General features: G+C 36.5%; 1 protein-coding gene across 2 annotated transcripts in view; it reads right to left on the reverse strand.

The window, feature by feature from the left end:
* Positions 1-23922, reverse strand: part of LOC129723338 (unconventional myosin-XV) — a 545387-nt gene that overhangs the window by 398852 nt on the left and 122613 nt on the right. For both annotated transcript variants that reach the window (XM_055677518.1, XM_055677517.1), the window contains 2 exons: positions 13327-13483; positions 12141-13234 (listed from right to left, as the gene is read on the reverse strand). In XM_055677518.1, coding sequence (XP_055533493.1) covers positions 12141-13234; positions 13327-13452 — 1220 coding nt within the window. In that variant the 5' untranslated portion in view covers positions 13453-13483. The remainder of the gene's footprint in view (positions 1-12140; positions 13235-13326; positions 13484-23922) is intronic.

A 23922-nucleotide genomic window follows, 5' to 3' on the forward strand; every position in this document is an offset into this window, starting at 1 on the left:
AAAGGTTCATGAAAAATTCAGGAATCAATCCTGAGATTGGAAGATCCGGGATGGGGCTACTCGAAAAGCAACGCTCCCATTCAGTCTCAATCAAGTCTCTGGACACACCCGTTGCCGTAGCGTCTGTTAAAAGGTACAGGAGCGTCTTACAGAGCCTAATTGTAAGGTGCAGCCCGATAGAACAAATGTCACGGGAGCTACATTCACTGAACTCTCCGGATATCCGAAGATGGACTGGTTAACCAAAATTTCGCAATTCAGCGGAAATAATGATTACAGGTTTATGAAGGAGCTCTTAATTTATTTATTTCCGAAAGGAACTGCCGTTGCAATTGTGACTAAAAGTCATCTGATGAACCGGGTGGAGTCAAAAAACTACCAGCGAAACTTGCAGATAGGCCAGACTGAACAGGGCTCGATCCCATCAACAGTGGATAAAAGGTAATTTGCAGCTGTTTTTTATTGATTTTGTTAAGTTATTATATAGATTTGGTTTCATTTTCTTAGATCCTCTATACGAATAAAGATTTTATTAATGCAGGACTTCCCAAGGACAGAGAAAAGGCCTCCGAGATAGCGTCGTTGATTACACACGTTACTTTGAATAACCCAGGAGTTAAAAACTAAGTAAACTGATATTTATGTTAACAAAAAAATGCTCGCACATACAAAAAACAGCATCAAAACATACATACACGTCATGACAAACACGAACATACAAACACTCGTACACACATACACAAACACGAACATATACACTCCTTCAAAAGTAAGAACATCTAAACACGTAAATGAGCAAACACACACATACAAAAACACACATATACACCTTCACAAACACGAACACGCATTCACTAATACGAGCACATATATATGTACTAGCAGACAAAACAAACGATTCAGTAATTTGTCTTTTATATTTCTAACTGTTATTGTTTTGATAGTACATATGAAAACTTAATGCAGCAATTTCATTTGGTAAAATATTAGAAACCCAAATATTAGAATATTAAATATTAGAAACCCCCCCAACGTAATAAATTATTCAAATATTATTTTGTTATTCCATATCTGCAAGCGACCTTCGGCTGTTATTGATGATTTATAACATGTTCAGTTATGCGTTTGGTGTTTAATAATTCGATAATATCTGAACTGGTTATTTTCGTAATTTTCAATGCAAGTTATTGGTTTGTTATTCAAATATCAAGATTTGTTATTCATATAGTCTTGGGGAACAAAATTTTGGTATTATTTTTTGTTATTTTACCAACTATGTGAGCATTATCAGGATCAAAATGTGGTATTGTGTTATCGAGTTTCCAATATCTGGTTGTGATATTATTATGATATTCTCTTCTGCTGGGGCAACGCACAACTATACCGAATATTCAAAACCTAACATTCACACACATAAGAGCATACATTAAAACATACATATGCAAATACCATGAAATAAATATGTTTCAAATGTATTCCTACTAGACACGTAAAACAACTTTAGTAGTAACTTTCATGGTATGTACATTCAGGCTCCACCCAGATTTGTATTTAGACCTAACAAGTGGACTAGATTTAAGTCCTAAGATTTTTTAATAAAACCGATTTAAGGGGGGGGGGGAACTCTTGATAAATTTGACGGGTTACTATAATTTGTTCCCAGATGTTTCTTGTGAAAGCAGATTCTTAATTCTTCTGCGTATTAGGAACAAGACGTGAAATAAATTAGACTTGGAGAACGATATAAGACTGAAAAACGCAACCTCGACTTGCGAAACCTTTATTTAATTTAATTTAATTTATTTAATTCCGCAAAGCTCTCTGTGTTCAGCTAAGTGGGCCGCGAAGCTCTTTGTGCAAAAGGGGCCGGAGTGCCAATAAGGTTGGGAACCACTGTTTTAAGTCAAAGAGATCGTAAGGTCTAGCTTTCGTAGTCTCCATACGTACTGTCCTTATCCTTAGCGTGTGGTTTCTGTCCACACTTAGCTGATCTTTGGACACCTCCCCCAAGCAACATTTGTAACATCTATTTGAAAAAGAAATTCAATGGAAAGTCGCACAGTGAACTCATTGTCACCTAACTGTTGAACAGAAATATCATAAATAACATATAGACTGCAAATTTGCACTTTTTGGGTTATTTAGTAGTAATGATATTTGTTACAGATTGCGGTCTCTGTAACTTTCTAATTTGTCGCATAATGATTACTGACACTTAGATGTAACAAAATATGTTGCTTGGGCTGTCAACACCTGGATTCTGACTGAAGCCGCGGCACGCAGCCGCGAACCCACGCCACCACGCCTCTGGTTCGAATCGGCCGCCAGAACACGCAACGGGCAAGAGGACCGGCACGCTTGGTCTTCTGCATTATGGCCAGGAATGACGACATGACTGAAGGCTGAACAAGAAACCGAGAGGTTGCAGTAACTCCAACACTTGTTACACCTGCTCATGTAAGTAAGGCAACCAGGCCGCAACATCGTCGAATGAAGCATCAAAAGAAGAACATGCAACCCCTTCGTCTCACTCGCTTCTACTGAAACTTCGTCAACTCAGTTCGGCTGGCGCTTGCCGAAGAGAAGATGAACACTCTTCATAATCCACACGACTGTTGCATGTGTAATCTTTTGCGTTCTGCTTTGCCTTCCGTCTTTCGGATGAAATTGAAAACAACTTCAACTGACGAAAATATTGCTTTAAATGAATTTCTTTAATCGTCGTCGTCGTTTTCGTCTTCAATATCGAACTGAAGCGACTATAGTCAGCTTCAATGAAATCGTCACTTTGATGGATGAGGGTAAATTACTTCGGACAAGCAAAGCGTTGATGCTGCTGTTGCATTTTAGGCCGTGGACATACTGGCGCGGCTTGCGTTGCAAAGACGGTTCGCCTTGCCGTGGGTTAATGTACAGCCCTAAGTAGAGCTGTACATTAACCAGCGATAGGGCGAGTCGCCAGTATTTCCATGGCCTTAGAAATATAGGAGCAGGTATAAGGGCTAGGAAAATTATACTTTAAAGCTGATATATGTGATTTGTAACATATTACATATGATTTGAATGTAAACGGGACGGGACCTAATGTAAATAACACGTGCAATGAGACATGTAATATGTAACGTGTAATATATAATGTATAATGTGTAACATGTAACGTGTAACATGTAGCGTGTAAAATGCTCCACGCAACGATTTGCAAAGCCTACGACCAAATACATCAATCACAGCACCCAACATGCTTGTCCTTACCTCACAGGTTAAAGCGATTAACTTGCTTCGGTTCATCGTCATCATGCAGTTGACGATAAATTTTAAATCGTCAATTGAAGCAAAATTTGCTCGAATCTGCTTTCTTCGTTGCTGCCCTGAAGCCTCAGTTCCAGCAGTTCAATCTGAACCGACGATACAAATACGCCGAAAAAGAAACGACGAAACAAAATTAACCGAGTGAAAGACGCTTGTTTTGTGCTCAGTGAGAGGGAGAGCGAAACAAAACGAAGTTGATATCGAGTCGGGTTGAAGACAAAGTTGAGTTGCGTCATCGTCGCTTGACGATGCACTTATGAAGGTGAAGATTAAAGAGCCTGAAGGCAACAGTAAGAGTGATGGCATTTCATTGGTGCCGGGGAGCTAGTATCTTACCCCGGCTTCCACTTATTCTGTACCGCTTATATCGCCTTACAATGCCAGGCTAGAGTCAAGCTCAACCGGGTCTTATTTACCCTCAAAAACCATTGTTTAACTCCCATTGTGCACAAATGAAATGCGTATCCGAAAAGGCACCTCTTTTTCAGGGCTTCGTTCAGTCGGGCGATCGATAATCGGCCTCAAAAGCACACAGGTATAATTCCAATTATGCTTACGGAAACCATGCAATCAATCCCAGCCCGCTATCTGCGTTTTTGTTGAAGATGTGAGCTTCTGATTTCACGGGTAGTAATATCGTAACGTCGAGCTTCCATGTCCAAAATATGCACTATTAATTCCTCCCCTTCAACTGAAGAGAAAATTGTGTGTGGTTCACCCAGCATTTTCGCTCCGTATTTTTTCACATACCGTGCCAATGTCTACCGTGTAATGGTACAAGGCGGCTTGTTTCGTGGCTGTTTCGTCGTGCTTTATAGTGGCCAAGGCTGCTTGCCATTTTTTGACCTATACTGTCTTCCGTATTTATTTCCTGACCTTGAATCATGGGTGCTAACCAGGTCCGGTTTCAGGAGGAGAAGAGCTCAAAAGAGGAAGATGCCGCTGGTCTACTACTTGAATCTACGACTTTAGTTTTTATTAAATTACTACTTTGATACTACAAAAATTTACTTGCAATTTTCTTGCTTTTGAATGTTCTGTCGCTAACCTATTTTTACAAATAAGTATGTTCATATGAGAAAGGCCAGATCACACTGTTGTGTCTATTATTCGAGTTTCATATTTCTTCTCAATATCACACTTCAAATTAGATTTCAGTATTCAATTCACGATGTCTCTAAATTTGATCAATTTTTTACACTCTCTCTTTCGAAAATTCATTTCTGAGGAGAAACGCGAATTAATCCACCGAGCGGTGAGATCTAGCCTTTCTCAATCGAACTTTATTTCTTGTTGAAATTAATTTGCACAAACTCTTAAATTTTTCAGAAAAAAAATAAAACTTGATAACTTCTCCAGGATTTACATTTCACTCTAAATATGAAATTTTTGGTAGTCAACAGCAGAACTACACCAAACATTTAAAACTAAACATTCTCAAACATACTAACATCTAAAGATACACACAGATGCAAATAACATTTGAATATATATTAGGGTGGGGAAAAGTGATCGATTTTCCAGAACCAAGTTTTTTTAGTTCCTTTCGGGGACCCAAACAACCCTAAACTTACCGGAAGTCGATTAGTTTTGTCTCCGCTTGGCGCATTGCATTTCAAATTTGTATGAAAATTTATATGGGAAAACCTACTTTTTTGCATTCACCTTTTTAGAAAGCTCAATAATGATCTAATAATGCACTACATTATGTAAAAGTATAGTATTTCAGATGCCTAACAACTTTGCAGAAGGCACTTAAGATCTAGAATGTCCCGAAGAAAAGCTATAGCTGTTTAAAGTTGAGTATGTCGATCCTCTCCCAGCTGGTCTCGAGGTACGATGTAGGCCTAACAAGCCAGTCGTCGTAAGTTCGAGTCTCGGCTCGGGAGAGACTGTTAGTGCCAGTAGGATCGTAGCGCTAGCCCCGCAATTGTCCTGTACACTTAACAGTTGGCTGGGAAGTCTGTGTATAATAAACAGAAGGTCGAGTTCCGATACGGAATGTAGCACCAAGGCTTTGCTTTGCTTTTACGTCGATTTAAATGCAGAAAATCTTGTTTTCTGCCAACATTACCAATGTACCGGCGCTAGTAGGATTCCCATCAGAAATAACCTGTCATAACGAGTTTATACACTCAGCTGGATCAAACAAACGAATTAAGGTCAATATTCTAGGCATAGGTAGAATCTACAACGTGTTTCAGAGGTTACTTCTAATGGAAATCTGACTAACGCCGGTACACTGGCAGTGTTGGCAAAAAAAATGATTTGCAACATAAATTTCGACATACTCAACTTTGAACAGCTCCAGTATTTTTTTGGGACACCCTAGCTCTTTGATGTCTTCGGCCAAGTTGTTAGGCATCGAAAAACCTACCATTTGGAGTCATGAAACCTATGGTTTGAGCCACTTTGAGCTCTTTAGAATGGAAAATGCAAAAACGTTGGCTTTTCCATACAAATCTCCATATAAATTTTAAATGCAATGCGCCAAGCGGAGACTAAACCGATCAACTTCCGATGAATTTGGGATTGTTTGGGGCTCCAAATAGAACAAAAAAAAACTTGGTTCTGGCTTTCTACTATCAAGGTTCGGTTTTTCCATATAACCCTAATAAATATATCACGCGATTTAAGAACATCACTGCTTCAATTGTTTATGCCAGCCTACCTGACAGTAGGGTAAACAGGTATGATACGCTCCCCCTAAGGAACATCGTCAATATTGTAGCTATGTTTATCACAAACAACAAATCGTTCATGCAGTTTGATACACTATTTAGTTGGTAATGTACTGCTATTACTTTGTTTTGTAATTACTGTTACACAAAAACGCCATAATTTTATTAAAAAAATTGACTAAATTGCAAGCTCTCCAATCTATCGGGGCAAAACGCCCCAGATGCAGTATTATATGCCCCATGCAGTAGCTTCATAGGCCAGCTCAGCATGCGAAGTGAAACAGCGCTAAAGCAATGAACAAATCAGCCGGGCTAGCGGTGGGGCATATTGTCCGCGAGCTGTAGTGTGGCAGAAAGCATTGAATACTCAAGCAAATTATAAAATTGTTATCGTTTCTTCACTAGATACAGCTGCTTAGAGGTTCATTTGAGATATATAAGTACAAAAACCAGGTAATAAACTTCATACATCAGAAAAAAACGTTACGGAAACGCTGCAAGAAATTAGATCTGAAGCAGCTCAAATCAAAATTGATTTTTGTTTATTTTATGCTGCTAGTGACAATTATCAAATTTGCACAGAAGGTTGGTCCTATGACCCGCTACGGATTCCCAATAGTCTCATTTCTTATTTTTTGTGTGTTTCCGAATAAATGGACTGGGGCGTTATGCCCCGGGGGGGGGGGGGGGGGGGGCGGGGTTTCGTTTTATACATATTTACCCTACCTTTCAAATAATGTATAATACAATCCACTATACGTATTTCCACTCTTTGCATTCCAAGAATGTTAATGTTGTATTTGAATTAATAATTTAATACATGAATTTTGATGTAATAATTGTGAAGCGAGTTGTAAGTTTGAGGGACAACCTATTCGTATGACACTAGTTTTGTTGAAATAAATTAAGTTATCTTCAAGATAATAGGCTTTCGTCACTCTTACAATTTGATATAATTTTTGAAGCCATCTTTGAAAAACGTAAGTGAATTTGAAACGTCTTCAGAGCACATTTCTTTTCATAACTTTCGAACCACATGTTTAATCATTGTAAAATTCATAAGTTAAGGGTTTTTGAAGACAGCTTTGTTCAGATCGATTGGGTAGTTTCTGAATCTGATTTTTATATTTTGAAATATAGACTCTTAAAGGGTAAGTAGACCTTTCGTTTGACATTTATTTTGTGGAAATCGGTCTAACCATCTCTGAGAAGAGTGAGTGAGTTTAAGAGCCAGTTCGCGAGAGCCGCAGCCACCTTTCTGAGGGACGTTGTTTTGATGTTTTCCGATTAGGCTGAAATTTTCAGTGTTTGTTTGTCTATTCATGGTAGTAAGTTTTGCAAAATTTCAATTTTTTGCATTGAGGTTGAGTGGGGTTAAAAGGCCCTTGAAAATGATAAGTCCAAATACTAAAAAGTGCAATAACTCCTGCTAGACTTGATGGATTTTTCTAAAAATTTGTGGTTTTTTTTTAAGAGGGGGGATTTGTTAGTAGCTTAAGTATTTATGATAAATATTAGTAAGTAATAAGTATGTGTGTCCAATCACAAATGGTGACTTCTCATCACTGTTGAAAAATTTGTAATTTTAATTGTTAGGATTTGTTTGCTTTCGCAATTAGGACTTATCGTTCGTAAGGATTTAAACCTACTTGTCAGAATAGGGGAAGTAAACTTATAACTAACTTAATTGCTAACTTATTGGCTATAAAGAGAGCTTATCGTAGCAATTGAGGATTGCAACGATTTTTGTCGAAAATTGTTAATAATTTTATTTGACATAGCTTCTAATGGTTCAACACCAGTAAGTCTATGTAATTCGAGTGTACCAAACCAAGGAGGACGCTTCAAAATCATTTTCAGAATTTTATTCTGAATCCTTTAGAGCGTTTTCTTCCTTGTTGAACAGCGACTTGACCAGATCGGTACAGCATAAAGCATTGATGGTCTAAAAAGTTGTTTGTAAATCAAAAGTTTGTTTGTTTGCACTTTTTATTAATTTTTACCGCTTTGCATTGAAAAACAATGATAACTAGCGTAATACAAAATTGTTCAACATTTCATCTATCCAACAGCATATTGGTCATTGTTATCCATCATGGGGTTATGCTGTTATTATCTGACGCAACATTTACAGAATGCATACCAGTATAGAAAACAAAGACGTAGTCCCACGTCAAAAATACATTTTTTTCAAATTGTCAATTTTCAGGGTCATCCTACTCATCTCAACATCGCCAGAAAAAATATCTGAATATAGAGTAGAGCAACTCAAGAGCTTCAATGTCATGTATAAGCCAAGAGTAAAAATCGGGTGAAACGGCCCTAGAAGGGTTTTTTTTTTGTCAAAAAACCATCAAAATCACTATATTTCCTGCTAGACCTAATGGATTTTGCTGATAATTCGGATTATCACTCTACCTTACCAGAACTACCAGAAGATACGCCATTTGCGGTAAAACGTTCTTTGAAGATTTTTTTTTTTCGAAAAATGTCGTCAAAATCACCAAAACTGCAATAACTCGGTTTTTTTTTGTTACGGATTTAGAATTACGTTGTCCATTGATGTGAACTTTTGTAATAATGAATGAACTTGGGGTAGACTTGATAGATTTACTGAAAATTTAGATTATTACTCTAGTTAAATACGAACTTAAGGGCAAGATGACAAAAGTGACGAATACATTTACATGACGAAAAAAATATTTTTCTTGGAAAATACTTGGCGATTTTCGGGGTGCTATTTTCTCTAAAGAAAAGCTTCAAACCCCGAAGTTAGCTTTTTATAAAACAACTAAAGAGCTATTAAAATCCAGATCTTAGGAAAAAAGTCAAGAAAAACTTTAGTCCGTTTTAATCAGATTTTAAATGATGCATCTGGACTTTATATCAAATAAACGCTCTTTAGTAGTTTTATAAAATACCACCCCGAAAATCGCCAAGTATTTTCCAAGAAAAATATTTTTTTTTCATGTAATTCTATTGGTTTTTTTGGTCAACTTGCCCTTAAGTTCGTATTTAACTAGAGTGATAATCTAAATTTTTAGTAAAATAGTCTAAAATAGTCGTTTTACCTCAAATGGCGTATCTTCTGGTAAAGGAGGTAATTCTGGTAAGGTTGAGTGATAATCCAAATTTTCAGCGAAATCCATTAAGTCAGGAGAAAATATAGTGGTTTTAGTTATTTGGCTGTTTTTTGAACAAAACCTGCTTGGGCCGTTTTACCCCATTTGGCACACTTGGCTTATACATGACATTGAAGCTCCTGAGTTGCTCTACAAAACGCTATATTCAGATATTTTTGCTGGCGATGTTGAGAAGAATAGGATGACCCTGAAAATTCATAATTTTCAAAAGAAAATTCATTTTTTTCGTCATGTTACCTCTTTGCCATATATTGTGACCATGCGTTTTGAAGAACTTTTAGTGCAAAGAAATTCAGTCCGATCGGGGAACATCAAAACAACATGCGGTTGCGTCTCTCGCGAACTGGCTCTTAAATAGCTTCCAGTACACGTTTCTTTTCATTACATTTGTATATAATCATTACAAAGTTCATTATTTGAAGGTTTCTAAGACAGTCATTTGAGTTTAACCCTCTAGTGCCCAAGTTAATTTTTAGATGGACTTCGGTAAAATCACTATAAATCTTTATAAACATTTTAAAAGTATTTATTGAAGCTTTTTAGAGGTTTGACTGAAGCCCGTCTAAAGTTGGAACTGGGCACTAGAGAGTTATTTCGTTCGAATCGGTTGTGAAGTTTTTGAGATAATGAAGTTTCGAAATTTTACATTTTGATAGACGCCATAGCATCCTCCATACAAGACCGTTAATTTGCAACTGAGCAAGTTCACGCTACTTCGCGAATCGGTTCTGATCGACCATTTCCGATTTCGCTGAAACTTGTCATAGTTGTTTCCAGTTGATGAAGAGGTCATTCTGCACTATCAGTTCTTCATGTAGCCTAACGACTGCTGTTTCAAAAGGGCCTATCCAAAAATTTGAAGGATAAATGAAATATTTTTTATCAGAAAAACGACTTGTTTGATTGAAATGGTGTCTTCAGCAAGGTTGTAGGTAATAAAATTGCGATTCTAAAAAAATATATACACTGTAAAAATATTCTTTTTCTGGGCCAAATATTAAAAATTGTCACAATATATAAAATATCTCAAAAAGTACCTTTTTTAAAAATCTAATTTTTTACACATTGAAGACGACAATATTTATTACTATCTGGTGATGGTAAATGAAAAACAAAAAAGTTATGGACGTTTGAATATTTTGTTATTTTCACTCAGATTTTTTTTTTGTGTTTTTTTCTGTTATTGTTATAAATTATCGCTAAGAGCATGATACAAATCCAATGCACTGTTTTTGTAACATAATCAATCATTTTGATACTGGCCTTATTGAAATCTAATATGCGTAACTCAGCGACGATTCCCGCTATCAGACGGTTGTAAGAACAAGACGCGCAGAGAGAGCTAGTTTCTCTACATGCAGACGACATGACGTACAAATACGAAACTCGTTAGTTTGTTGCGATGACTTGGACTACTTTATCGCTTTCAAGTTTTGGGTATTATTATCCGATAATTTCCGCAGCTGCTTCGAACACTTTTTACCATCGAAAGGTCGAATACATTTAATTTTGTACGTAGTGTTATTCATGTTGTTTGCTGGACCTTAACACCAACAGTTATTTCCCTTAACCACTTTTTTATTCACTTCAAAACTGTTTTATGTATAGTTGTTGCTACTGCTAAGATGCCAATAACCAAAAAGTAATGAAGTTACGCGCTTGTATGCATTTTTGCAGGGGAACATACAAGCAAGAGCCGTGTTGCAAGTGTAAGCGAGACATCATCTGCTGTGTTTGTATTGATGTAGCGATCTAATTCATTTATGTCACGACAGTGTGTGTTGTAAATCGACTGGAGATGAGGGTTATTTTTCATTTACTTTTTCAAGTAGTGAGTAAAAATTTTGCAATCAGTTGTAACGGTTGTTATTAGATGCTCGTGATCTTGCAACATGTGCAAATTATATGACAGTAAGGGTTATTACTCAACAGGAGAAGAATTTTATTACTTGTAAAGTAATAGATTTGTTACACGAAGCAAAATATTTTTTAATTACTCTCCAAGTAATAAGTGGAATTTCATTAAGCAGACAATGTGTGCAGTGGGGAAAGCGAACAATAAGCAAACTGGAAATACGATAAAGATTTGGAAAAATATTCCGCATCCCGATGGGACTTGAATCCGCAATATCCGGAATTGCGGGTTCAAGTTGAGAAAAAATCCTCAAAAATAAGTTCTGAGTGAAAATGAAAAAATATTCAAACGTTCATAACTTTTTTGTTTTTCATGTTGCCATAACCAAATTTTGACAGATAGTAGTACCTATTGTCGTCTTCAATGCGTAAAAAATTCGATTTTTAAAAAAGGTACTTTTTATTTTAGATTTTGAGACAATACAGAATGTTTGGCCCAGAAAAAAAAATTTTTCGCTGTATATATTTTTTTTAGAATTGCAATTTTATTACCTACAACTTTGCTCAAGACACCATTTCAATCAAACGAGTCGTTTTTCTGTTACAAAATATTTTATTCATCAGTCACATGGCCCTTCTGAAACAGCAGTCATGCGTCTATATGAAGAACTGATAGTATAGAATGACTTCTTCATCAACTGGGAACAACTGTGCAAAGTTTCAGCGAAATCGGAAAGGACATCCTAAAGAAATATTTATTTTTATTTATTTTCCATGGAATGCCTCAACTGAGGAAAGTGAGTAAGACTAAAAAGTTGCACATACACACATACTGAAAATACTCAGTTCGTCGTACCGAGTCGAGTGGTATGTGATATTCGGCCATTTGGATCACTTTTTTACATTTGGTTCTGCCAGTGATTACTATACCTTTCTAGGAGAAAGGCAAAACATTACCCTGATCCAGTTTAACAATATAACTTTGAAATTTTACTTTAAAACTGTGATTGAAGAATAGATTGATTTTGCATATACAATGCAAATCATCAACTACAGGCTATTATGATGACACCCTTAGTTGATGAGTAACAAGAGACCTTCAAGGTAAAAAACACAACAAGAGACCTTCAAGGTCGAAAAAAAGATATCTTACCAGTTAAATAATCCGGAATAAAGTGCTTTGGCTAGAGCGTCTCTGGCATCCAAAGCTTGATCAATACCAAGGGGAGTATACAAGCGTTCTGATCGTGTTTCAGTTATACGAGATGTCAATGAACGGAGAATGCCTTCTGACGGTATCTGTAGTAGATGAGCTGTCCATTTAATTTCAGCATCAGATCCTATTTCTACGCCCTCTTGGCCATGTCGTAATTGTCTCCTGTGGAAATACACATTTCCTAGGTGTAGAACGGAAGCCAAAACATTGACTATACCTTCCCGCTCGTTCTCTGATACTCCGAGTACTTGCATTGCACCTTGTAAAGAATCCCAATCGACACGCCCTGGTGAGCAATCAGATCCACCCTGGTTCAAATAAAAGTATTTTTCTGCATCAAGTAGACCGTATTTTGTTCGTTCGGATTCTGAAAGGCCTCCTAGTAGTTCATAGAACACATGATAATTGCGTTCACCAGGGGCCTGTGTGACAATTCTGGACTTCTCTAACAAATACTGAGTTATTTTTGCTCCAATAATTGCTCCTGATTTAAAAAATACTTCCAAGTATTTTCCAAAACGTGAACTGTTGTCATTTCTTGCTGTGCGGGCATTGCCGAAAGCTTCAAGTAGTGGAGCTGCTTCCAGAATTTGTTCTGTTATAACGGCAGAAGCAGATCCTCCTCCAGGAACGACTGCTGCTAAATATTGCATTACTAATTTCGTTGATTCCGTTTTTCCTGATCCAGATTCGCCAGAGATAACTACGACTTGAGGCGATGGTAAAGATGCATGAGCAGCAGAGCCGATCGCGAATAAATGTGGAGGAAGTGCACCAAGAGGCTTACCTGCGTACATTTTAGCCATTTCAATACAGTATGCGTCTGCAAACATTTTGTATGGGTTTAATGCTATAAGAATACTCCCAGCGTACGTATAGATTAGCCCATTGTCATATCGTAGCTTAAGATTCCAGAGTAGCGACGCTTCATGTAGATCTTCCAGTTGCGTCATATCCTCTACTCCAGTTTTGCCGAGATCTTGGCGTGGACGAAGACTTCCTTCATTTGGACCAAGAGTAAAGGTTTGATGCTACCGAAAGATAATATATGAATAAATTTATATATATTTATAAATTACTGAGGTTGTTCGAAATGAAAAAAAAAAAAAGAAATTGAAATTACCTGGCCATTAATAACGGCTTGCACAATAATAACTTGAGCAGCACGATGCACTTCCAGTATCTCTCCTGGTAATGGATGTCCTAAGCCAGGATCAAACCATATCAGATCTCCTGTTGACCAATCCATGTTACAGTTATTCAGTATGAATTTGGCATTTCTGAAAATATTTGAAAATGTATTGCTTTCGTCAACGAAAATGAGCGAAAATAGTAAAATGCTCTAATATTGATGTACACTGCAATGGGGTCTTTTTTTAAGCAGGTTATTTACAGTCATGGAGAAAATAATAAATACACTTGCAGTGTTGGTTGATTTTTCGTATTTGCGCACTGATTTTAATTTTTGTATGATGTTATGTTACGTCATTATGATCTGCAGATACTCTTTTTAAAAGAGGAACGGAGAAATAACTGGAGAAATTTCTGGGTCGGTGATTCTGAAATTTTTTTGCGTGAGTTAGTGTTTTTAAAGTGGCGAAAAAAATCAATACACTATTGAAGTATATATACAAAACAATCCAAATTAGCTTTATTTCTCTACATATCGTTAGCAAAGTGACCTTTTCATTACAAAACTCACTTTCAATATTTGTGGCTTGTCCTTTGTTTTGTAAAACTATATTCAATCTTCGTGGTATGTTTACTACCTGGTTTTCACGAGTAGAAGCTGGACTAGCATTTCACGCTGCCTGTACGTCATTCCATAAGTCGGTTTCATTCTTTAGATGATGCTTTGTAACGTAGGACTTAACAATCTTCCATAGATTTTTGATACGGTTCAAGTTAGGAGACTATGCTGGCCAATCCAACAATTTTATAATTTCTTCTGAAAATCATCTTTAAGTTTTCAATTAAGTATGTTCAGAATCGTTACCCTCCAACGAAGAAGCATGTTTTCTTTGACATACGGAAGCATTACGCTACGTAAAATATCTACATAGTCGTTAGTATTCATAGTCTATGTTATAAAATGAATGGGTTCCACACCAGCATCAGAAAACAGCACCACACCGTTTTGTGGTCACTTCCAAATTTGACTACTTTCTTGGTTAATTGTGCGTTGAAGGCAGTATTCACCGGTCTTCTCACCAACTGCTGACCGTTTGGACCAAAAAGCTTTAATTTCCGGCTCATCCGACCAAAACACGATGTACCATTTAGTTGCACCCTAGTCTAAAACCACTTTGCTGGATCTCTATGCAGTATAACGATCCCAAACATACAGTATTGAAAACACGAAGATGATTTTCAAACGATTATTAGTTTGACCAGCGCAGACTCCTAATTTAAATCCTTTAGAAATTCTATGGAAGATTAGGAAAGTCTATGTTACAAAGCATCATCTAAAGAATGAAACCGACTTATGAAACGTCGGACAGGCAGCGTGGAATGCTAGTTCAGCTTTTATTCGTGAAAACCTGGTGGTAAACATACCACGAAGATTGAACATGGTTTTACACTACAAAGGACAAGCCACAAAATATTGAAGGTGAGTTTTGTAACGTAAAAGGTCATTTTGCTAAATATATGTAGAGAAATAAAGCTAATTTGAATTGTTTTGTATATATATATATATATATATATATATATATATATATATATATATATATATATATATATATATATATATATATATATATATATATATATATATATATATATATATATATATATATATATATATATATATATATATATATATATATATATATATATATATATTTCAATGGTGTATTAATTTTTTTCGCCACTTTAAAAACACTAACTCACGCAAAAAAATTTCGGAATCACCGACAAAGAAATTTCTCCAGTTATTTCTCCGTTTATCTTTCAAAAAGAGTGTCTGCAGTTCGTAATGACGTAACACAACATCATAGAAGAAAGGCAAAGCCTTGGTGCTACATTCCGTATCGGAACTCGACCTTCTGTTTATTATACACAGACTTCGCAGCCAATTGTTAAGTGTACAGGACAATTGCGGGGCTAGCGCTACGATCCTACTGACACTAACAGTCTCTCCTGAGCCGAGACTCGAATCTACGACGACTGGCTTGTTAGGCCAGCATCGTACCCCGAGACCAGCTGGGAGAGCACAACATCATACAACAATTAAAATCACTGCGCAAATAAGAAAAATTATCCAACACTGCAAATGTATATTATGAGCGATTTTTACGCATTTTTTTACAGTAACGCGGATTGTTTTTACGCGATTTTTTTAATAACGCGGGTTATTTTAAGCGATTTGGAAGATTATTTTTAAGTGGTATCGAATAAGTTAAGTATGAATAAAAATGAGAAGTAAATAAAGTGAAATAAAATAAATTATTCGTATGGTTCATGAACATACAATTTTTTGATTTTTTATCTGATCAATGTATATTTTAAATATATTCATTTCAAAATTCCTGTTATTATCAAATAATTGGTAGTTTTCGATGATTCGGAAGTAAAGGAACAAAAAAACATTCATAATTGTATACCGATACAAGTCAAGGTCGTTGCGATTAACTTTCGATCATGGGACAAATGCTAAAGTTTGTAAATATAGTAAAAACCTTTGAAGAAATTATTGCTCTGATTTTCAAAAAAAAAAAATCATTTTGGATGCTCTATAAACGCCTTTTGTGTATTTTGTTCTCATTTTATGTAATTATATATATATATATATATATATATATATATATATATATATATATATATATATATATATATATATATATATATATATATATATATATATATATATATATATATATATATTTTCTCACGTATTATTATTTTCAATCAGATTTATTTATTGAATGGAGTTTTTTACGCGATTTTTTAAAACTACGCGGCTTTTATACACGGATTTTTTCAACGCTGTACAATCGAATCGATTATGAGTGCATCTTGAGCATATATCTATATATTTTCTCACGTATTATTATTTTCAATCAGATTTATTTATTGAATGGAGTTTTTTACGCGATTTTTTAAAACTACGCGGCTTTTATACACGGATTTTTTCAACGCTGTACAATCGAATCGATTATGAGACAGGTCAGACGTGTTTTCGGTCGCTTGTGGATTGGTCTTTGACTACCTATAGCTTCAAACACTGGCGTAGCATGGGGAGGGGGGGGGGGTTTCACCCCGGGTATCACCTTCTAGGGGGTGACACCCATAAGAAAGATATTAATATGTGTCACTCAGGGCTGGAATTCACCTCAGTGCAGACAGAACCACACAAATTTGTACACAACACATTTGCCATCAAACCGTGCGTGCCACTCCTGATATTTCGTTTGTGTTCTCTTCTCCCCATTCGCTCTTTTGGATTTCTTTCGCGCCGAAAAAATACGAAAGTACACTTTGTGCATTTGCTAAAATGTGCGACACCACACATTGTGTCTTACTTTGTGTGTTGCATGGGGCAATAATTATCGGATTTGACAAACGAACGTTTATAGTATTATTATTTTTTTGGTTTTTGCACTTCATTTGACTTCTACTGAAATAATATAGGGGCTAATTTTCAGTGCTGCTCAATGGGCTTTGTTTCAAAACTAAAAATGGTTTCTTTCCGGAGATAGCCGCAATATGTCTCATACATGAACAGTAGGGTGGCAATAGAGATCGACTTCTCGAATTTCGTTTAGAAGTAGGGCTCAATAGTTTTGTCTTCGAAAGAAGTTCCCATACTAAACTTCAGCTTAACCTGACTTCGGAAACACGAAAGTATTATTTTGTGACCAATGACAAAAATGCACAGGTAGTTCATAAATATCTGAATATCAAAAATTTTGATGCCAAATGTCTTAAAAATGCATGAAACATCGAGATCTGGTGTTATCCAAAAACAAAAAATAAAAAATTGGTCGGTTGAAGTTTCACTTTCGACTGAACGAACTTTTAAATGCGACGAAGGACAATTTTTCCATACAAGTCATTACCACCCTAATGAACGGTGTCAGTAGTGAATGCATGTAGCGATTTTATATGAATACCGGGACAGAAACATGTCTGGACGTGCGTAATATGTCCTAAGAAGCACGTCCACGCCATTGAGTTGAGAATCGTGTTCAAATGAATTCTCAAAAATGTATATGGTCCTTTCTTGGTTCCTTTTATCTGCTATTTTTTCTACCCGCAACGCAACGCAAACTGCTCAAACTGAAGCTCTTTGTTCTCACGCAATGTGTCACAAAAAGCAGCACAAAGTGTTGTTCCGTTCTCCCTCTCTTGAAATATTTCTCACTTGGTGATATCTTTCATAGTCATTCCGTTTTCGCTCTTTCTTTTTGTGCCTGTTGGTTGTCGAAATGTGTAGGTACCGTTCTCGTTGTGTCTTGACGTAAAATTAACACACTGAGCGCAATGAGTGAAAGTTTATGCATAAGTTAAACCAATCAAATATGTTGTAGATTTGACCCTGATTTTTGTTATTTATTAAGACTATTGTCAGATAAATTATAGTGAAATAAACAAAGTAAATCTTGATGCATACAATCACTCCTCCGCTATTAAATGAGATATAACTGGGATTCAGCAACAAGGCCAGATATCTTGCAATCATTTTCGAAAGGAAGCTAAACTGGACTGCTCAACTAGACTCAACTAGACGCTTTAAAGAAGGCACTTTCAGCTATTTAGGCTTGCAATACACTGTTTGGCATTACCCGGGGCCTAAAACCAAAATTAGCGTTCTGGTCTTTTATTACCATTGCTCGGTCACGTATAATCTACGCCGCCCTTGTATGGCAGAGCTTGGCGCACTGAGGCTGCGAAGATATACAACGTCAAGCATCCTGAAGAAGTTCGAGCTAACACATCTAGTAACAACAGTCTCGGACTGGATGGAAGCGAAGCCGAACAAGGACTTTCCACATAGGGTGAATGACACAGATCACTCAATGTAAAACAATGGAGAGCCGAATCTTCCATCGGGCACCATCCATTTCTATACGGATGGCTCAAAAATTGGATCCCAGACTGAATCAGGGATCTTTGGGTAAGCAGAGGTATACGCAATATACATCTGTGCTACGACATGTCTAAAGCGCAGCTATAGACAGGCCAAAATCGGAATCTTTTCAGACAGGCAGTCTGCACTACTAGCATTAAAGTCTGCCACATGATGAAGAAAAAAAAAAGTCTGCCACATGTGTTTTCAGACTAGTCTGGAAGTAAATGGTAAAACTCAGAGAGCTTTCCCACCTCAACAAAGTTATGCTACTTTGGGCACCCGGACACTACGGAATCGTAGGGAATGAACATGCCGACAACCTAGCAAGACAAGAATCTGCTCAGCAATTCATTGGACCTGAACCGTTCCTGGGTACCTCCACATCTGCCATTAAAGGCGAACTAAGTACATGGGAAAGCTAGAAATAGCACATCATTAGCAATATGCGCAGGGCTGTAGACAAACTGAACAGTTTATCTACCCAAACCTTGCGGTTACCAAAAGGCTACTTAGTTTAACTCGTAGTGAACTACGCATCATCACGGGATTTCTTACTGGACATTGTCCTGCTCTTTAACATTTAAAAGAATCGGCAAAGTCCCAATCGACAATTGCCGATTTTGCAACGCTGAACCCTGAAGCTCAGCGCATCTGCTTCGCTTTTGCGGGACTCTTGCTTCATTGAAGTTCAATTTCTTCGAAAGTTTCCTCTCAACTCCATACCAGTTATGGAGAACCAATCCCAAAAAGGTCATTGGGGCACAGGTTTACAACCAACTAGCTCAACTTCATCAATGAGTTCGAGCATCTTGAAATCTGTGTAAAGCAATTGGGACCAGCCACAAAAGACAAACATGAACGACAGGAATTCGCAGTGGCACTTTAGCCCAATCCCCTTCATGCACACAAAAAAAATGACAGGTCACTATTGGAATACTGCAACACATGTAGACTGAAGAGAATCAGTATAACAACAATCCCAATTATATACACTTCGTTATTTACGATGGACGTCATTTCTCCTACCATACGACGAACACTGCAGACTTATCGACATCCAAACATCCAATTTGAAAGAAGAAAGTAATTATTTAATTGAAAATATTTCACATTCCGAACGGAATGCTAAAACGACACCCTCTCTCGAGGAAGAAAATACTATTTTAAGTCAAAATATTTTTCTAAAAACTTCTTCGAACGGGCAACAGAATGTGACTGAAATACTGGTATACTGCCAGAATTTCAACCGCATGAAAAGTCCAGCCAAAATGAAGGAAATAAATCAAAATCTATTATCATCCACCTTCAAAGTAATTCTAGGAACTGAAACTAGCTGGGACGAAAGCGTAAGAAGCGAAGAAGTATTTGGAAACAATTATAATGTATTCCGGCACGATCGGGATTTGTCTACCAGTCAAAAAAAGTCAGGCGGTGAAGTCCTCATTGTCATTAATGTAGACCTTACTTCTGAAGAAATAATATCCGACAAATATAAAGAATTTGAACACGTATGGGCCAAAGCATTTATTGCTGGCGAAGAACATATCTTCTGTTCCGTGTACTTTCCATCGGAACATGCTCATAAACATTCATATGATTTATTTTTCAAAACTCTAGAATCTATTATGTCTAACATGAAACCAGAAGTAAAACTGCATGTCTATGGCGACTTCAACCAACGTAATGCAGACTTTATCGTAGACATTGAAAATGAATCTATCTTACTCCCAGTCGTAGGCGAAAACGAAACACTGCAGTATCTTTTTGGCAAATCCTCAGAACTCGGTCTATATCAAATCAATCATGTCAAAAACAAACAAAATGCATATTTAGACCTATTATTCACAAACTGCACTGAAGACTTCTGTGTAGATGCATCATTATCTCCCATCTGGAAAAATGAAGCAATTCACACAGCAATTGAATATTCAATAGTAATGAATAACACTTCGTACCCTAGCGACTGCGAGTACGAGGATGTACCGGAAAACCACAAAACTGACTTCGAACAAGTCAAACGTAGACTTCGCATAATAAATTGGCGTAGTATAATTTGTAAAGAAGGAAATGTCAACGAAGAAGTAACAAAATTTTATGAAACAATTAATCAAATTATATCAAAAAATGTACCACTAAGAAAAAGAAGACGAGCGAACACCAACAAATATCCAGTGTGGTTTAATCCACAATTGAAGAACCTAAAAAATAGAAAACAAAAAGCACATAAAATATACAAAAAAGACAACAATAGCGAAAATCTTCAAAATTACCAAGAAATTTGCCGTCAACTTGACGCAGCCATTAAAATTGCGCATGAAGAGCATAACCGTAAAATCGAACATCAAATCAAGTCTTGCCCTAAGAACTTCTTCAATTACGTAAAAACCAAACTAAAAAGTAGCAACTTTCCATCACGAATGCATCTTGACAGTAAATTAGGACAAACTAATAATGATATGTGTAGTCTTTTTGCCACTTTTTTTTCAAGAAATATACACCACATTTGAAGAAACAGATCGCGACCGCGAATATTCCTCGTATTTTCCTGAATTTTAAAATTCTTTATCTGTCAATCAAATATCCGAATTCGAAATTCAGAACGCACTTAAAAACTTAGATGCTACGAAAGGTCCTGGACCTGACAGAATAGCTCCAATTTTTCTCAAAAATTTGGCAGAAGAACTTTCTACACCCTACTACACCTCTTTAATATGTCTCTGAAGAATGTAATTTTTCCAGAACTCTGGAAAACCTCATATTAAGTGCCAATTTTCAAATCTGGCGCTAAATCTGACATTCGTAATTATCGTGGAATTGCCATTATTTCATGCATTCCAAAATTATTTGAATCAATAAATAATGAAAAAATCTTTCAGCAAGTAAAAAACCAAATCACAACTCAACAGCACGGCTTTTATCAAGGCCGATCAACTACCACAAATCTTTTAGAATTCATAACTTTCACTTTGACTGTAATGGACAACTGCAACCACGTAGAAGCTCTTTATACGGACTTTAGCAAGGCATTTGACGGAATCGACATACCTTTATTGCTCTTTAAGCTCGAAAAATACGGAATGGAAACAAAATTCTTGGAATGGCCGCAGTCATACTTATCAAAGAGAACACAAATAGTCCGCTTTCAAAATTCCTTTTCAAACCCAATAGAAGTAACTTCCGGGGTTCCTCAAGGTTCTCACCTTGGCCTGCTTCTTATTATATTATACGTGAATGACATTTCCTTTCTTCTTAAATCAATACGTGTGCTTGTATATGCTGACGACATGAAGCTCTTTATAGAAATAATCAATGCAGAAGACTTCGAAATATTCCAGAATGAAATTAATGTATTCTACACTTGGTGCAACAAAAGTCTATTGCAACTCAACATTAAAAAAACCTAAATTAATCCTCCTAGCGGTCAGACCCAGCCTTTCTCATTCAAACTTTTATTTGTAAAAATAGATTTACATAAACGCTTCAATCCAATAAATGTATATTCACTCTTTAGGTACTAAAATATTGATGTTGTAATCTAAACATATAAAAATGCAGTCCGGTCTGTCTGTCTGATCCATATAGGCTCGAAAACAACCAAACCGATCGACGTGAAAATTTATATGTAGGGGTTTTTGGTGCCGATAAAGGTTCCTATGATAGTTTGAGACCCCTCCCTCTTTTAAAGGGAGGGGTCCCTTACAAACGAAACATAAATTTCTACACAACTCAAGAACAAACCAAGCAAATGAAACCGAGTTTGGCATGTGGATGTTTTAAGGGGTAACAAATATGACCATAATGGTTCGACACCCCTCCCTTTTCTGGAAGGGAGGGGTTCCATACAAATGAAACACAAATTTCTGCACATCTCGAGAACTAATTAAGTAAATGGAACCAAATTTGGCAGGTGAATGTTTTTAGTGGTAACAAATATGTTCCATAAACGACCTCAGGCAACATTTTTGATTGTAAGATAGCGACTTCCGGTTTCTGAAAACAGCTGAAAATGATCAAATAGCACCCAATATGAGTGTTTCTTCAACCAGTATGACGTTCGAAATCCAGAAATTGTCTCCAAATGCCGTTATGAAATTCAAAATGGCGACTTCCGGTTTCAAAAAAATAGCGGCAAACGACCAAATACCACCCAATATGGGTATTTCTGGAATCGTAATGATGCACTGGAGCCATAAATCAACTTCAGACAACATTTTGAATTTTAAGATGGCAACTTCTGGTTTCTGGAAAACAGTCTGATATGAACGATTCTCATTAAACAGCCGGAAATGACCAAATACCATTCAATATGAATGTTTTCGGACCCAGAATTACGCCCAGATGACAGAAATAGATTCCACAGGCAATTTTAAAGTCCAAAATAACGACTTTCGGTTTCTGAAAAATAGCCCAAAGTGACCAAATACCACCCAATATGAGTATCTCCGCAGCCAGAATGTTGCAAGAAGTTAAAAATTGATCACAGACACCATTTAAAATTGTAAGATGGTAACTTGTGGTTTCTGGAAAACAGCCAAAAATGGCCGATGTCCGTCTAACATGAGTATCTCCGGATCTAGAGAAATCGACCAAAGACCCCACTTTGGATTCTAGGTTGGCGACTTCCGCTTCCTGGGAAACAGCCGAAAACGATCGAATAACACCCAATATGGGTGTTTCTTCAACTAGAATGACGCTCAGAGGCCAGAAATTATCTTAAAAACCATTTTAAAATCCAAGATGGCGACTTCCGGTTTGTGAAAAACAGTCCAAAATAACCAAATACCACCCAATATGAGTATCTCTGGAACCAGAATGATGCAATGAGCTAACAATTGACCTCAAGCATCACTTTGAATTGCTAACTGGCAACTTCTAGGAACAGTCGAAATGACCGAATAATACTCAATATGAATATTTCCGTAATTGAGATGATGCATAGAAACCAAACATTGACCCTGGACACCATTTTGAATTTAAACACGACCACTTTTAAATTCTTGAAAGCAACCAAAATAACTAAATACCTCCCAATATGGGTATTTCCGGTGTCAGATTGATGCCAGAAAATCTGCTGAAAATGACCGAGTACCACCCAATATGAATGTATTCAGAATTAAGGCGGTGTACAGAAGCCAAAAGTCGAGGATGCTGTCACTTCGATAAAACCAATCATTTCAAACGATTTGTTATTTGACTTTGATCATATCCTGTGGCCGATTCGTCGAGCATTTGCAGACTTTAAACACATCGCAAGGAATCAATGAATTTGGAACGTTCAAATAGTACGATACCACTTTCAAATTATGTTGAGGCCACATATATCGATCAAAGCAGGTATAGTTTTAAATAGTTTTCGAATTTCTTTTCTTTCCATAACTTTTGAGCCACATATCAAATTGTCATGAAGCTTGTTATTTGTAAGTTTGAGAGATGACTCGTTCGTATGACACTAGTTATGCTCAAATAAGTCATGTAATTTTGGAGATAATAGACTTTCTTTGTTTTATTAACAATTTTATACATAACGGTTGCTTTATAATGGTTTATTGGTTTATAAGTTCTATTATAATCAAATGAAATGGGAACGTATAGGGCAGCCAAACTTTGAAACCACATATTCAATCATAATTCATCAGTTAACCCTTA

This window comes from Wyeomyia smithii, chromosome 2 (assembly GCF_029784165.1).
Source record: "Wyeomyia smithii strain HCP4-BCI-WySm-NY-G18 chromosome 2, ASM2978416v1, whole genome shotgun sequence".
In the NCBI taxonomy this organism is placed as follows: Eukaryota; Metazoa; Arthropoda; class Insecta; order Diptera; family Culicidae; genus Wyeomyia; species Wyeomyia smithii.